The sequence below is a fragment of the Piliocolobus tephrosceles genome, chromosome 21 (genome assembly GCF_002776525.5).
Source record: "Piliocolobus tephrosceles isolate RC106 chromosome 21, ASM277652v3, whole genome shotgun sequence".
In the NCBI taxonomy this organism is placed as follows: Eukaryota; Metazoa; Chordata; class Mammalia; order Primates; family Cercopithecidae; genus Piliocolobus; species Piliocolobus tephrosceles.
Genome location: NC_045454.1, coordinates 40656686 through 40673217, shown reverse-complemented (window position 1 = coordinate 40673217; position 16532 = coordinate 40656686). Strand labels below are relative to the sequence as shown.

The window sequence follows — 16532 nt, the reverse complement described above, 5'->3', positions numbered from 1 at the left end:
AAAAAAAAAAAAAAAAAAAAGAAATAAAACAAGTATTTTCCAGTTTAAGACGAACAATTCCTTGTAAGAAAAATACTTTTTATCTCCTGCCTTATCATGTACTATATCACTCAGCATCCCATGAAACACATGGTCAAATCTGTACAAGATTTTTGGGTGTGTGTGTGAGATGGAGTCTTGCTCTGTCGCCCAGGCTGGAGTGCAGTGGCGCCATCTCGGCTCACTGCAACCTCCACCTCCCGGGTTCACAGCATTCTCCTGCCTCAACCTCCCCAGTAGCTGGGACTACAGGCACCCGCCACTATGCCCGGCTAATTTTTTGTATATTTAGTAGAGACGGGGTTTCACCGTGTTAGCCAGGATGGTCTCAATCTCCTGACCTCGTGATCCACCCACCTCGGCCTCCCAAAGTGCTGGCATTACAGACGAGGTCAGGAGATTGAGACCATCCTGGCTAACACAGTCAAACCCTGTCTCTAATAAAAATACAAAAAAATAGCTGGGCGTGGTGGCAGGCACCTGTAGTCCCAGCTATTCGGGAGGCTGAGGCAGGAGAATGGCGTGAACCCGGGAGGTGGAGCTTGCAGTGAGCCGAGATCATGCCACTGCACTCCAGCCTAGGGGAGAGAGCGAGTCTCTAAAAAAAAAAAAAAAAAAGAGTGGCTTAGTGCGCCTAAATGGTTTATGGAATCAATAGAGTATATACTGAACTCCTTTTTTCCTTCTTAGAGTCTGGACTTTTTCACATGCCAGGAGGATGCCTACTTGATCAGCCCCCCAAAAGCACTGTGAGCACTGGGTCTCTAATGAGCTTCCCTAGCAGACAATATATAATATCACAACTTGTTGCTTGGGGAATTGAGCCCATTCCATGTGATTACATGAGGAAAGAACATTTAAAGGCTTGCATCTGCTTTCCTCCACACCAACTATGACTAAATAAGGCTAATGAAGGATATTTAACAATCCCAATTTTAAAAAATGTTATTGGGTAAAGTCAAAGGAGAATTAAATTAAGGTGAAAGTTGGTACATGTTCTTAGAACAAACTCAATGTCAACAAGATGCCACTGCTCCCAAATGATATCTTTATAAAATTCTACAAATCCCTAAAACAGACTTATTAGGAGTCAAGAAAAACTACTTTTCCAAACCTAAGAGGAACAATAAATGTCAAACAATGGGTAAAGTCTTTTGAAGGGCAACATAAATACTTGCCTAGTATGTATCAGGGATCTTCAAACTATAACCCTCCTAACAGCATGACACGCAAAGAGATAAATAGAACAAGGGAGGGGGAAAGTATCTTCAATGGACTGGCATTTATAAGGAAAATTGATTAATGATAGAGCAAGCATTGTAGGAGAATGGAAGAGATCACTAACACTTTAATACATGTAGAAGAGACAAACTGTTATCTAATTGGAAAAAGCATTGCATTAGCTCTATTCCATAGATAATAATCAATTTAATGTAGATTTAAATGTGAAGAATATAATTAAAACTCTTTCAAAAGTCACAGGCAATTTTTTTTAAATGCAAGAGTAGGGAGAATTTTCTTATGTAAGAGCAAGCCATAAAGGACAAGACTGAAAACTTCAAATATATTAAAATCAAGAAAGTTAAAAGACAAACCACAAAGCAGCAGAAAAATATCTGACATACGTGCAATATAAATGAACTAGTATGCAAAGTAAAAATAAATGAACAGGGCTGGGCGCGGTGGCTCACACCTGTAATCCCAGCTACTTGGGAGGCTGAAGCAGGAGAATCGCTTGAACCCGGGATGCGGAGGTTGCAGTGAGCCGAGATCGCAGCACTGTACTCCAGCCTGGGCAACAGAGTGAGATTCTGCCTATAAAAAAAGAATCTAGCTGGGTGTAGTGGCTCACGCCTGTAATCCCAGCACTTTGGGAGGCTGAGGCAGGTGGATCACGAGGTGAGGAGATCGAGACCATCCTGGCTAACACGGTGAAACCCCGTCTCTACTAAAGATACAAAAAATTAGCCAGGCGTGGTGGTGTGCGCCTGTAGTCCCAGCTACTTGGAGGCTGAGGCAGGAGAATGGCGTGAACCTGGGAGGTGGAGCTTGCAGTGAGCCGAGATCGTGCCACTGCACTCCAGCCTGGGTGACAAAGCGAGACTCCATCTCAAAAAAAAATAAAAAATAAAAATAAAATAAAATCTCAAAGAATCCACAACAAACTCCTCAAACTAGGGGGAAAGGAAGCATAGCCAGGTTGAAGGATATAATCTTAATATACAAAAGTCAGGCTGGGCGCGGTGGCTCACGCCTGTAATCCCAGCACTTTGGGAGGCTGAGGCGGGCGGATCAGGAGGTCAGGAGATCGAGACCATCCTGGCTAACATGGTGAAACCCTGTCTCTACTAAAGACACAAAAAATTAGCCGGGCGTGGTGGCGGGCGCCTGTAGTCCCAGCTACTGGGGAGGCTGGGGCAGGAGAATGGCGTGAACCCGGGAGGCGGAGCTTGAAGTAAGCCGAGATCAAGCCACTGCACTCCAGCCTGGGTGACAGAGCCAGACTCCGTCTCAAAAAAAAAAAAAAAGAATATATACACACACACACACACACAAGTCAATTGCTTTCTTACAGACTCACATTGGTGTAGTATAGACTCAATGAGTCATCTGATTTTCAACAAATGACCAATGGCAATTCAATGAAAAAAGATAGCCTTTGTCAACAGTGTTGGAAAAACTGAACATCCACATGCAAAACACAATGAAAAAAACATGAATCTAGAAACAGATGTTACACTTTAAACAAAAACTGGCTCAAAATGGATCATAGATCTAAATGTAAAATCTAGGCCAGGAGCAGTGGCTCATGCCTGTAATCCCAGCACTCTGGGAGGCCATGGCAGGAGGACACCTTGAAGTCAGGAGTTTGAGACCAGCCTGGGCAACTAAGTGGGAACCGATCTCTACAAAAACTACAAAAATTAGCCAGGTGTGGTGGTACACGCTTGTAGTCCCATACTCAGGAGGCTGAAGTGGGAGGAGTGCTTGCACTCAGGAGGTTGAGGCTGCAGTAAGCCCAACCTGCCCTCGGGCGGGGTAACCGGGGGAAAACTTGGAGACCTAAAAAAAAAAAAAAAAAAGTAAAGCTATAGGATACCTAAAAGTTAACAAAGAAGAAAACCTAGGTGACCCTGGGTTTGGTGATAAATTTTTAGATATAAGCAAAATCCATACAAAATAAATCAGTAAGTTTGACTTCATTAAAATGAAAAAGCTCCTCCTCTATGAAAGCTCTGTGTTAAGAGAATGAAAAAGACTCCATAGCCTTTTGTGGTAGGGGTACCCATTTAAGGTGGGCCAATTTGCAAGTAACAGCATAAATGGGCTTAAGTAAAATTTATAAACAAGGACTATGTTGCCTCCAGAACATCAAAAGAACCTAGAAGATGCTGTGGGTAGTCAGAGGGACAATAGCTATTTCATAGTAGTGTCAGGGATGGAGCGGCCCTCCTTTTACCAAATAGTTTTTGGGAATTTAACCAAAACATAAAGTTCTCTTATTTTATATGTGGAGAAATGGACTTTTTGTAAGCTCTATTTTTTTTTTTCAGTATTTATGTATCCTGAATGAATGTCAAAACAATGTCCTCAGACAAGGCTGTCATTAATGTAATGTCATACCTGTGCTCCTGGAGAAAGGTGGATGCAGTTCAGATTTTGCATGCAAAGACTGTGCGATGGCAAGGCTGTTGAGGTTCCCTTGGGAAACTAGGTAAAGGTGTATAATCAGCCTGCAGAGGTAAAACTGCAAACTACAGCTAAGTGGCTGCTGAAATAAGCACTAAACAGAACAGACATAAACAAATCAGTGAGATGGTGAGAAACAGAACATACATATACAAATCTGTGAGATGGTGAGAAACAGAACAGACATATACAAATCTGTGAGATGGTGAAATCTGTGAGATCAGTTGGATGGTGTCAGTAATTTCCATGTTGGGTATTGGTATAGGGGCTTAATGAGTGCAACCACAGCATTCAGGTTGTGGTAATCCATTGTGGGTTGCCATTCATTCTTTGCAAGTTTAAGAAAGGCCAAACTGTACTGTTAAAATGAGAAGCAATCACTTCCTCACTAAATAGGTTTTATATAATATTTTTCAATCCTTCAAGGCCCTGTTCAATTTATACTGAGCCATCGTAACTAATTTAACTAGGGAGTAAGTTCCATAGGGTCTCATTCTGTCAAGCCAATTTGTAAGTGCCAAAGATTTCATTTACATTTAATTTAAATTTCACTTATGCCTCACTGGTTTAGAATTTACCTGTTCACTCTGGGATATTTTAGGACACTGGGTGCCATGAACATGGGGAATTTAGGCACAGTTATGATGGCTAAGATGAGAAATACTTATTTGTCCTCCATTTTATATTCAGTAACTCCCTTAAGATTATCAGGGGATACCCTGCTTAAATTTTAGTGGGTCTCCCAGATATAACCATAATTTGAGCCCTCATATTGGCTAATCCCATAGTGTGTCGACTAATACATTACATAAGATGTTAAAATTAATACACAGCCTATGATATAGAGGCTCTTTTATCTTTTTTGTTGTCTAAATTCCTTCAGTCTATTTGGAATTTCCAATTGGGTCAAACTGTGGACCTCTTTCTCAGCATTTTTTCTTTTGTTCCTTTCCTTCCAAACATGTTTGTTTTGTTTTTGTTTTTGTCCCTGGGTATATTTTGACAGCAAAATCCTCTCTACAGGGGAGGGGTATTCTTTTCCCTCCAGAGAGCCACAAATCACTATCATCAGGCTTAGGGGCCTGTCCCTCATGGCTGCTTTACAGAGTTTAAGGATCTGGGCCTTAAGCTGGCTTTGAATGAACCCTTTGCAATGCTGCAAAGGAACCATGAGTGTGCCCTATAATCCCGAGGGTCAGCATCCTTGCTGCAATAGAGCAACAGCAGCAGCACTTAAGGATCCTTGTGAGACCTGTGCTATTAGGAGTGCGGACTCGGCCCACCACCTAACAGCTGCCTTTCCCTCTCTCTTTTCTCTCTTTTTCCAAAATGACTGCTCTGGCAGGTAGTCTTTCCCATGAGCACCTTGTATGTCAGGTCAGCAGCAGTCACAGCTTCACTCCAAAACACACAGATAAGTCTAGGCCAAGAAACACTACCCAGGACCACTTTAAGGAGTATCCCAATCTCATATTCCTCTTCCTAAAAGCCAAGGAATTATCAAAACTGCCAACTCCAGTTGGCTAAACATAGAACCCAGACTTGGCAGGGCTCAACATGCAACACAGAGTAGCACAACTCAAAGTACTAGCTTCCCAGAAAGCAGCAGCTGAAAGTGCATGCTGGCCATCAAGCAACAGAGCAGGTAGCAATTCAGTGCAACAGACCCATGGGGTGACGGTCAATGTCTGAACACTATGTTCATGGTACCAATTCCTATGTTGTTCCAATGTTGACACTAATAACAGTGTGGAAAACAGATACCAAAAGGGTATGAAAGACTTAGTGATCATTACTGTGATCACTGAGGTCCTGGGGAAAGCAGGGCAGGCTGGTCAAGCAGGTATGACATAGCTTCAGAGAGCAAAGAAAGCCTCCTGGCCTGGGTTTTTATTGTAGTTTGGGGGTGGGGCTACAAGAGAGTTCCTGCTCAACGGCAGGAGCTTCTGTGGTTTGAATTTCCTGCTCCCAGACTTTTTCAGCTTGCCCAGGTGTGCAACATGAGGAGAAGAGAGAAGGGTGAGGCTTATGATGTCCAAAGCCAAAATCAAAACATGTGGAGTCCAACTACTCATCACAGAACCAACAAGAGTATGAAAAACATGCAGTTGAAATTGCTTGTTTTTATAAAAAGAAACACTCACAGTATGCTTAAGAAATTATTGAAAGGCCAGGCACAGTGCTTTATACCTATAACACCAGTGCTTTGACAGGCTGACGCAGAAGGATTGCCTGAGCCCAGGCCAGGAGTTCAAGACTAGCCTGGGCAACATACTAAGACTCTATCTCTACAAAAAATTTAAAAATTAGCTGGGAGTGGCAGGATACACCTGTAGTCCCAGCTACTCAAGAGGCTGAGGTGGGAAGATCACTTGAGCCCAGGAGGTTGAGGCTGCAAAAAGCTATCATCACGTCATTGTACTCCAGCCTGGGCAACAGAGCAAGACCCCATCTCAAAAAAAATAAAAAATTATCAAAAGTGAGTATTTGGGGGTGGTGAGAGCAAGTGCCCGGGCTTGGAGTGGACCAGGATATGCTGGCAGTGAGTCTTTTCAAATTACACTCAACTATTGTAGATGTTTTTCAAACTTCCACATGCATGATTTCTTTAAAATAAACAGCTAAGGCCGGGCACGGTGGCTCACACCTGTAATCCCAGCACTTCGGGAGGCCAAGGCAGGTGGATCACGAGGTCAGGAGATCAAGACCATCCTGGCTAACACGGTGAAACCCCGTCTCTACTAAAAATACAAAAAATTAACCGGGCGTGGTGGCGGGCACTTGTAGTCCCAGCTACTCAGGAGGCTGAGGCAGGAAAATGGCGTGAACCCAGGAGATGGAGGTTGCAGTGAGTCGAGATCGTGCCACTGCACTCCAGCCTGGGCGACAGAGAGAGACTCCATCTCGGAAAAGAAAAAAAAAAAGCTAAATTTAAATAAGCCATATTTTACTACTTAATAATCTTCATTTTTAATAAACTTACTTTTGCTTTTTAAATTTTGATTTAAAATTTTCTATGTATGAAATAATTCTAAGACTTAATCCAGGCTTGGCGCAATGGCTCATGCCTGTAATCCCAGCACTTTGGGAGGCCAAAGCAGGTGGATCACGAGATCAGGAAATTAAACCCTCCTGACCAACATGGTGAAACTTCATGTCTACTAAAATACAAAAAAATTAGCTGGACATGGTAGTGCATGCCTGTAGTCCCAGTTACTTGGGAGGCTGAGGCAGGGGAATTGCTTGAACCTGGGAGGCAGAGATTGCAGTAAGCTGAGATCGTGCTACTGCACTCCAGCCTGGTGACAGAGTGAGACTCCGTCTCAAAAAAAAAAAAAAAGACTGAATCCAGCTGGGCGTGGTGGCTCATATTAAGGAATTTTGGAAAGCCAAGTTGGGAGGATTGCTTGAAGCCAGGAACTCAAGACCAATCTGGTCGAGAGTGAGACCCTGTCTCTACAAAAAAGAATATATATAATTAGCTGGGCATGGTGGCTCATGTCTGTAATTCTAGTTACTTGGGAGGCAGAGGTGAAAGGAGTTCAGGGCTGCAGTGAGTTATGATTGTGCCACTAGGACAACAAAGTGAGACCCTGTCTAAAAAAAAAAAAAAAATTAATACTTTAAACACTGACAGTCACAAAAGTGCAAAATGTTCAAATCTCTTTCTAACTATAATGACAAGGTGCATTACTATGTGTCCTACCATCTCACACTGGGAGGTGTTACTGGGAATGAGTAGCATATTATAATGCATTAGCATTTTATCTTAAGTATATTAGGATTTTCAAATATATATATATATAAGCTTTGAGTAGTTATTCTACCAAATAAAGAAGTTTAGGCCGGGCGCGATGGCTTATGCCTGTAATCCCAGCACTTTGGGAGGTCAAGGCTGGCGGATCATGAGGTCAGGAGATCAAGACCATCCTGCCTAACATGGTGAAATCCCGTCTCTACTAAAAATACAAAAAATTAGCCGGGCGTGGTGGCGGGCGCCTGCAGTCCCAGCTACTCAGAAGGCTGAGGTAGGAGAATGGCCTGAACCCGGAGGCGGAGCTTGCAGTGAGCCAAGATCACACCACTGCACTCCAGCCTGGGCGAGAGACTGAGACTCAATCTCAAAAAAAAAAAAAAAAAAAAAAAAGTTCAATTGCATTTTCCTTTTAATTCAAGTGGAAATTCATTTGCAATAGAAATCATATGGACTTTGAGGTTTTCTTGTTTGTTTGTTTTTTGTATTCTTTTTTTTTGAGACAGGGTTTTAATCTGTCACCCAGGCTGAATGAAGCACAGTGACTCAATTTTGACTCACTGCCACCTTTGCCTCCCAGGTTCAAGGGATCCTCCCATCTCAGCCTCCTGAGTAGCTGGGACTAGACCCAGCTAAAATTACCACACCCGGCTAATTTTTTTTTTTTTTTTTTCTGTAGAGACAGGGTTTCACCATGTTGCCCACACTAGTCTCAAACTCCTCGGCTCAAGCAATCCACCTGCCTCAGCCTCCCTAAGTACTGGGATTACAGGCATGAGCCACAATGCCTGGCCTCTTTTAAATTTCAAAATACTCTGGCCAGGCGCGGTGGTTCATGCCTGTAATCCCAGCACTTTGGGAGGCCGATGTAGGCAGATCATGAGGTCAAGCGATCAAGACCATCCTGGCTAACACGGTGAAACCCAATCTCTACAAAAAATGCAAAAAAATTAGCTGGGCATAGTGGCAGGAACCTGTAGTGCCAGCTACTCAAGAGGCTGAGGCAGGAGAATGGCATGAACCCTGAACCCAGGAGGCGGAGGTTGCAGTGAGCCGAGATCATGCCACTGCACTCCAGCCTGGGCAACAGAACAAGACTTTGTCTCAAAAAAAAAAAATTTTCAAAGTACTCTATGACATGCACATACAAAAACCAATCTAAAAATGAAAAATGTACCTGAGAATGTAAATACATCCATCTCTTATCTTGAGGTTCTCTTGCCTAAAAGAAACAAATATTCTGTTTGGTTCCAGAATTTTCTTTCTTTTTTTTTTAAGAGATGGGGTCTTACTCTGTTGCCCAGGCTGGAGTGCAGTGCACAATCTCGGTTCACCGTAACCTCCCCCACAACCCGGGATTCAAGCGATTCTCCTGCCTCAGCCTCCTAAGTAGCTGGGATTACAGGCGCCCACCAAAAATTACATGTCTGGTTAATTTTTGTATTTTTAGTAGAGACAGGGTTTCACCAAGTTGGCCAGGCTGGTCTTGAACTTCTGACCTCAAGTGATCCCCCTGCCTCGGCCTCCCAAAGTGCTGAAATTAGAGGCGTGAGCCACCACACCCAGCCTGGTTTCAGAATTGTCTTGCCTTAGTTGCATCATACCTTTCAATCGACTTATATTTTCAAACCCAAGAAACAAAATTTAACACACATATGGAATAACATTAAAAAGTGTTAACAGGCTGGGCACGGTGGCTTAAGCCTGTAATCCCAGCACTTTGGGAGGCCGAGACAGGCAGATCACGAGGTCAGGAGATCGAGACCATCCTGGCCTACATGGTGAAACCCCGTCTCTACTAAAAAATACAAAAAACTAGCCAGGCGAGATGGCGGGTGCCTGTATTCCCAGCTACTCGGGAGGCTGAGGCAGGAGAATGGCATCAACCTGGGAGGTGGAGCTTGCAGTGAGCCGAGATCATGCCACTGCACTCCACTCCAGCCTGGGCGACAGAGCAAGACTCTCTCTCAAAAAAAAACAAAAAAAAAAAAAAGTGTTAACAGAAACTAGAATTCAGCTGCTGTAATAGTCAGCAAATAAAGGAATCCAAAGGAAAAAAAAATACTAGCCTGGACAACAGTGAGGATCTACAAAACATTTACAAATTAGCCATGTATGACAGTGCACACCTGTAGTCCTAGGTACTTGGGAAGCTGAGGTAGGAGGATTGTTTGAGCCAAGAAAGGTATTCAAGGTTAGTTAGCTATGATCACACCACTGCACTCTAGTCTGGGTGACAGAGCAAGACTCTGACAAAAAAAAAAAAGGAAGAAAGAAAGAAAAGAAAAGAAAAAAGAAAAGGAAGGAAAACCACACCTGTAATCCCAGCACTTTGGGAGGCCAAGGTGGGAGGACTGTTTGAGGCCAGCAGTTTGAGATCAGCCTGGCCAACAAAGTGAGAACCCATCTCTAAAACACACACACACACACACACTCTCTCTCTCTCTCTCCTTCTCCCTCTCTCTCTCAAGTCAGCTCAGACTAGCAGCCTGCTTCCCCACAATTCAGAAGGAAAACCCACACTCAGAACGCTAAACACATACACAAGCTTGGGGCCCACATTCTTGCTGTTGGGCAACAACCCTTAGTGTGAGACAGTCCTTGGTGACAGAGGGCAGGGGCACCTGAGGAGCCAAAGGAATGAACTCTGGGAGCTCCACACACTCCCTCACCCCAGGTGACAGTGAAATCGCCCCTTCAATTGTCATGAGGAAACTCTCAACTGGACTGAGATTAAGGTTCTGACCCAAATGAACTCCCCAATTCATTCATCCTGTGTCCAGGAGGCAGATCTCCTGGACTTTACAGACTTTCTCACTATAGAAAAATTACACTGAGTGCACCTACACAACAGATGCAAAACTCAAACCTAATGTTTAAAAAGAGGCCCAAGGAAACCACAAGTATGCCCTCAGGAAGGGCATCACTCGATTCAGCCAATCCCCTAATGTGCATTCAGACCCCCAGTTTTCCAGTGCTCAGCAGCTTCTCTCAGTATAAAGGGCTCCTTTAGGCCAGGCGTGTTGGCTCATGCCTGTAATCCCAGCACTTTAGGAGGCCGAGGCATGTGGATCACCAAGTCAAGAAATCGAGACCATCCTGGCCAACGTAGTGAAATCCCATCTCTACGAAAAATACAAAAAAAAAAAAAAATGAGCCGGGTGTTGTGGCGGGCGCCTGTAGTCCCAGCTACTTGGGAGGCTGAGGCAGAAGAATCTCTTGAACCCAGGAGGCAGAGGTTGCAGTGACCCGAGATTGCGCCACTGCACTCCAGCCTGGCGGCAGAGCGAGACTCCATCTCAAAAAACAAAAACAAAGGGCTCCTTCCACAGTAGGTATGAGCAGATAGGACACCTGCAGGGGAGGCTCCCTAGGAAGAAACAACTGGGCCTTCAATTACATCACTTGGCAGACCCAAGGGTTGGCCTCAGAGCTTGGAGTCACTGACCTCAGTCCTCCAGTCCTCTTTGCTCTCCAGTCAAGTGACCTGGACCACTACTGATATTTAAATGAGACAAACCCAGTGTTTGAAGAAATCAAAGGGGAGGCTGAGGCAGGTGGATGACTTGAGCCCAGAATGGAATTCCATGTGAAATCACCCAAAAGGAAAGAACAGACCTGAGGAACTTGCTACACATGCTCAGAAGAAAAAAAGAGAAACAAAATGTTTAATAAATGCAATATAATACTGGGATATTTTATTATTATTATTATTTGCTGTTTTTGAAACAAGGTGTGAGACTTTGCTCAGCCTGGAGTGCATTGACACAATCAAGGCTCAAGGCAGCCTCAACCTCCCCGACTCAAGCAAACCTCCTGCCTCAGCCTCTCAAGTAGCTGGGGCTACAAGTGCAGGTCATTACGCACAGCTATTTTTGTTGTTGTTGTTTTATTTCTAGTAGAGACGAGGTCTCTCTATGTCACCTGGTCTTGAACTCCTGAGCTCAAGCGATCCTGACTCAGTCTCCCAAAGTGCTAGGATTACAGGCGTGAGCTTACACCGCTCCCGGCTTGGTATTTTACTATTTTCTGAAATCTCTCTTTCCTTCCTCTTTGGAAATATTTTATATCCACTCTAAATGTTTATTTTACTTTTTTTTTTTTTTTTTTTTTTTGAGACAGAGTCTCACTCTGTCGCCCAGACTATAGTGCAGTGGCGCAATCTCTGTTCAACTGCAAACTTTGCCTCCTGGGTTCAAGCGATTCTCCTGCCTCAGCCTCCTGAGTAGCCAGGATTACAGACTTCCACTACCATGCCCGGCTAATTTTTTGTATTTTTAGTAGAGACAGGGTTTCGCCATGTTGGCTAGGCTATAGGTCTCCTAATTATATATATTTTACATTTTTTGAGAACCAATTAAGTGAGTAAATCTTTTCAAGGTGAAAAGCCCAGCGAGGGGAAGTGCTGCGCTGGAAAGGACAGATCGCCCAGAAAAGTTTCCAAAAAGGAGACTCAACCCAAAGGAGTTCCCATAGGATGTTAGGTCCCAGGAGAGATACTGGCAAGAGAGGCACAAGCATTTTACACGAGGTAGCTTCAGGTCCTTCTCCACGTCTTCCTCTCATGTAAATACCCAAAGCATACATTAAATCTTTTAAAAAGAACCATCCATTCCTCTGTACAAAAAGGATAATTAAAGTACTGCGTCTGGTTGAAATGCCCCACAGAAGACAGTTAATAACGACGTTGTGAACTGGAGAAAAGACACCGGCATTTGAAAGGGATCTAGAAATTTAGGGATTTATTCCCAGCTCTGGGAAGAACCAGGCTTGAAGACAGGGTCGTGGATTTGAGATCTGGCTTCCCATACACTTGGAAACCTTGAGAAACGAGTCCTCCCTTGGGAAGAAAAGAGGGCCTGAGGACCCCACACAACACTGCTCCTCCCACGCACCAACCCCACGACCCAGGCAGGATTCCCCCCATGACCCTCCCGTGCCCCCGCACAATCTGGGGAGACGCGGGACTGCCGGCTCGGAGCTGCCCGGAGAGGGCTCCGAGCTGGGGCCGCAGTCGCCGCGCAGGGACTGGACAGGACGCACGGGGTCCCGGCTGCTGGCCCAGCCCCACCCTGCGGCCAAAGAGACCGAGGGCCGAGCTGCGCCAAGGGGACTCGGGTCCACAGACCCGGGAGACAACGGCGGGGAGGCCTGGGTCCCACCACAGCCAGATCCGGCCGGTTCCAACCCGCCCCTCTCCCCCATCTCAAGACGCTCAGCCCCGCACACTCACCATTTCCCAGACTCTGGGTTGTCTTGGTGTCCTGTCCACTTCTCCCGCGGCCAGCACAGCTCCCACCACCACCCGAGAGGCCCTTTTGGGGTGAGGAGACCCCATAGCGGAGCGCAGCGGCTCGTAGAGACGTCCTGGCCGTTTGCGCAGCGTCCCCTCCGCCCGCCTTCCAGGCGGCGCCCCTGATTGGACGTTGCACTCTTGGACCCGCCTTTCTTGCCTGAGTGACAGCTTATCGGGAAGCCGCGTCTCTAAGCAACCGGCATTCGTCCGGGGTCAGGAATCTGTTCCCCTGACACGGATATTTGCATCTAAGCAGAATTTGTTAACGTACCCGGGGTCGGGCACTGGTGTCTGCCTGCAGCTCCTTCTGAGCGCAGAGACACAAGCGTGCACAGCGCAGGAAATTCCAGGCTCAGTTTCCAGATAAAGAGAGGCTCTTTGTCCACAGCAAAAAGGGCGCCCGGGGCCATGCCAGACTGGAGCGGGAGGGTCAGATGCTCCCAGACTTAGCATAAGGCTGTGAGGTCATTCATGGGTTTCTAACTCTTGTTTACAAATACAGACACTTAGAGTGACCTCATCATACCTAACAAAGAGTCTGACTACGTTTTAATCTTTGACAACTGACAGGGTTTAGGGCATCACCCACCCCTTCCCTCCCCCGCCACACTTTGTTCTAGTGGGAAGTTTGGACCCCACAGCCTTAGTCTGAGAGAAGGAGTTCCTCTTTTTTTTTTTTTTTCTGGTAGAGATGGCGGTGGGGGGGCGGGTCTCACTATGTTGCACAGGCTAGTCTCAAACTCCTGGGCTCAGGCGATCCTCCTTGGCTTCCCAAAGTGAAGGGATTACAGGCGTGAACCACCATGCCCGGTGAGGAATTCTTTTCAGTTCAACCCAAAGCCATGAGATGTGTTCAGTAAAACTGAACACTGGAAGGATATTTATTTCGGACCAGTTTTTGACTGTGTCCCTAGAGAACTTTTGTGGGTCCTTTATGTTTGTTTGGTTTGTGGTTGTTTTTGAGACAGGACCCCTTTGTCCCTCAGGCTGGAATGCAGTGGTGCAATCAGAGCTCACTGCAGCCTCGACCTTCTGGGCTCAAGCAATCCTCCCACCTCAGCCACCTGAGTAGCTGGAACCTCAGGCGCGTGCCACCATGCTTGACTAATTTCTTTCTTTTTATTTTTATTTTGTAGAAACAGGGTCTCACTATTTTGCCCAGGCTGATCTTGAACTCCTGGACTCAAGTGATCTGCTGTCCTCAGCCTCCCAAAGTGTTAGGATTACAGGCGTGAAGCACCGCACCCAGCCCCTAGAAAACTTTGAAATGTAAACGGCTATGATATCCATAAGGCAATTAATTCTTATTTTGACTGAGATTATTTTAAAAACCGTAAAAGGTTATGTAAATTTGGCATGTACCAGGAAACTCAATATACTTAAGATACTGGATCAAAACTACTAGTGGGCTGAGCATGATGGCTCACACCTGTAGTTCCAGCACTTTAGGAAATTGAGGTGGGAGGGCTGCTTGAGCCCAGGAGTTTGAGACCAGCCTGGGCAACACAGTCAGACCCCCCCCTCCCCCGCATCTCTAACAAAATTTTTAAAAATTAGCAGGGCATGGTGGTGCACACCTGTAGTCCCAGCTACTGGAGAGGCTGAGGCCTGAGGATCCTTTGAACCCAGGAGGCCAAGGCTACAGTGAACTGTGATCCTGCATTCCAGCCTGGGTGACAGAGTGAGACTCTGTCAGAAGGAAGGAGGGAAGGAGGGAAAGAGGAAAGGAAGGAAGGAAGGAAAGAAGGAAGGAAGGAAGGAAGGAAGGAAGGAAGGAAAGAAGGAAAGAAGGAAGGAAGGAAAAAAAAAAGGAAACCCCTGTAGCCTTTGTCACTGTCCTATCTTCTCATCTTCCTCCTCCAAGCCTCTGTCATAAGCAACCATTAATTTACTTTGGGTTGCTATATAGCTTTCCCATTCTAGACTTGGAATGGAATCATATACTTGTGTTCTTTGTGATTAACTTCATTCACTTAGCATAACTGTTTCAAGGGACATTTACATTGAAGTTTGTATCAATACTTCATTTGTTGTTTACAGTGAAACAATATTTCATCGTATGGATATAGCCCATTTTGTTTATCCATTCATCCATTAATAGGCATTTGGTTTGTTTCCACCTTTTAGCTGTTATTAATAAGGTTGCTATAAACATACAAGTTTTTCTGTAGACATATGATTTCATTTCTCTTGGGAATACACTTAGGAGTGGAATCGATGGGTTACATGGTAATTCTGTCTTTAATAGTTGAAGAGCTGTTAAACTCTTCTCCTCTCCTTTGGGAAATTCTATTACACACATATTGGTGAACTAAATAGTGTTCTGCATATTTCTCAGACTCTATTCATTTCTCTGTTTTTTGCTTTTGTTTTTAAGATGTAGTCCTGGGCCGGGCATGGTGGCTCACACCTGTAATCCCAGGACTTTGGGAGGCCAAGGTGGGCAGATCACGAGGTCAGGAGATCGAGACCATCCTGGCTAATACGGTGAAACCCCATCTCTACCGAAAATGCAAAAAATTAGCCGGGCGTGGTGGCGGGCGCCTGTAGTCCCAGCTACTCAGGAGGCTGAGCAAGAGAATGGCATGAACCCGGGAGGCGGAGTTTGCAGTGAGCCAAGATCATGCCACTGCACTCCAGCCTGGGTGACAGAGCGAGACTTGGTCTCAAAAAAAAAAAAAAAAAAAGATGTAGTCCTGTTATGTTACCCAGGCTGGACTGCTTCAGCCTCCCAAGTAAGTGGGTCTACAGGTGTGCACTAGCATGCCCAGTTTAAAGAAATAATTTTTTAAATCCGTGTTTGGCATTTTGCAGATCTCCTCTCCCTCCCCCAAGAAAATCTTTTTTTTTTTTTTGAGACAGAGTTTCACTCTTGTTACCCAGGCTGGAGTACAATGGCAGGGTCTCGGCTCACTGCAACCTCCGCCTCCCAAGTACAAGTGATTCCCCTGGCTCAGCTTCCCAAGTAGCTGGGATTACCGGCACCTGCCACCATGCCCGGCTAATTTTTTTGTATTCTTAATAGAGATGGGGTTTCACCATGTTGGCCAGGCTGGACTTGAACTCCTGACCTCAGGTGACCCACCTGCCTCAGCCTCCCAAAGTGCTGGGATTGCAGGCATGAGCCACCATGCCTGGCCCAAAAAATCTTATTCTCCAGCTATCTCTCCAAAACCAGTAGGCCTACAGTCTACACTATACCTTCGTTAAATTCCTAGATCTCTTCCCAATTGATTTTCACTTCTTTTTTGAGACAGACTCTCACCCTGTTGCCCAAGCTGAAGTGCAGTGGCAAAATCTTGGCTCACTGCAACCTCTGCCTCCTGGGTTCAAGCGATTCTCCTGCCTCAGCCTCCTGAGTAGCTGGGACTACAGGTTCCTGTCACTGCTCTGGCTAATTTTTGTATTTTTAGTAGAGACCAGGTTTCACCATGTTGGCCAGGCTGGTCTTGAACTACTGACCATACGTGATCCGCCCACCTCAGCCAAGGTGGAACCAACCCAATTGTCCATCAAGGAATGAATGAATCAACTAAATGTGGCCTATCCATACAATGGAATACACACACACACACACACACACACAGATATGATTTGCAAAATTTTCTTCCATATATATACTGATACAAAATCAATTTCCTTCCAATGTAAAGTATACATGTGGTTGGTTTGAGAAGAGCCCAGTGCCCAGGCTAGGGTTGTAGGGTTCAAACTCCACATCAAAGTCAAGTGCTCAGGTGTTATAGTGATTCC

At 45.3% G+C, this 16532-nt stretch overlaps 1 protein-coding gene across 2 annotated transcripts in view; it reads right to left on the bottom strand.

Moving 5' to 3' along the window:
- Positions 1–13032, bottom strand: part of ZNF709 (zinc finger protein 709) — a 16922-nt gene extending 3890 nt beyond the window's left edge. The window contains exon 1 of one of the 2 annotated variants that reach the window (XM_026449148.2): positions 12717–13032. In XM_026449148.2, coding sequence (XP_026304933.1) covers positions 12717–12821 — 105 coding nt within the window. In that variant the 5' untranslated portion in view covers positions 12822–13032. The remainder of the gene's footprint in view (positions 1–12716) is intronic. The other variant, XM_023188733.3, reaches the window with a different exon arrangement.
- Between the last annotated feature and the right edge of the window lie 3500 nt (positions 13033–16532).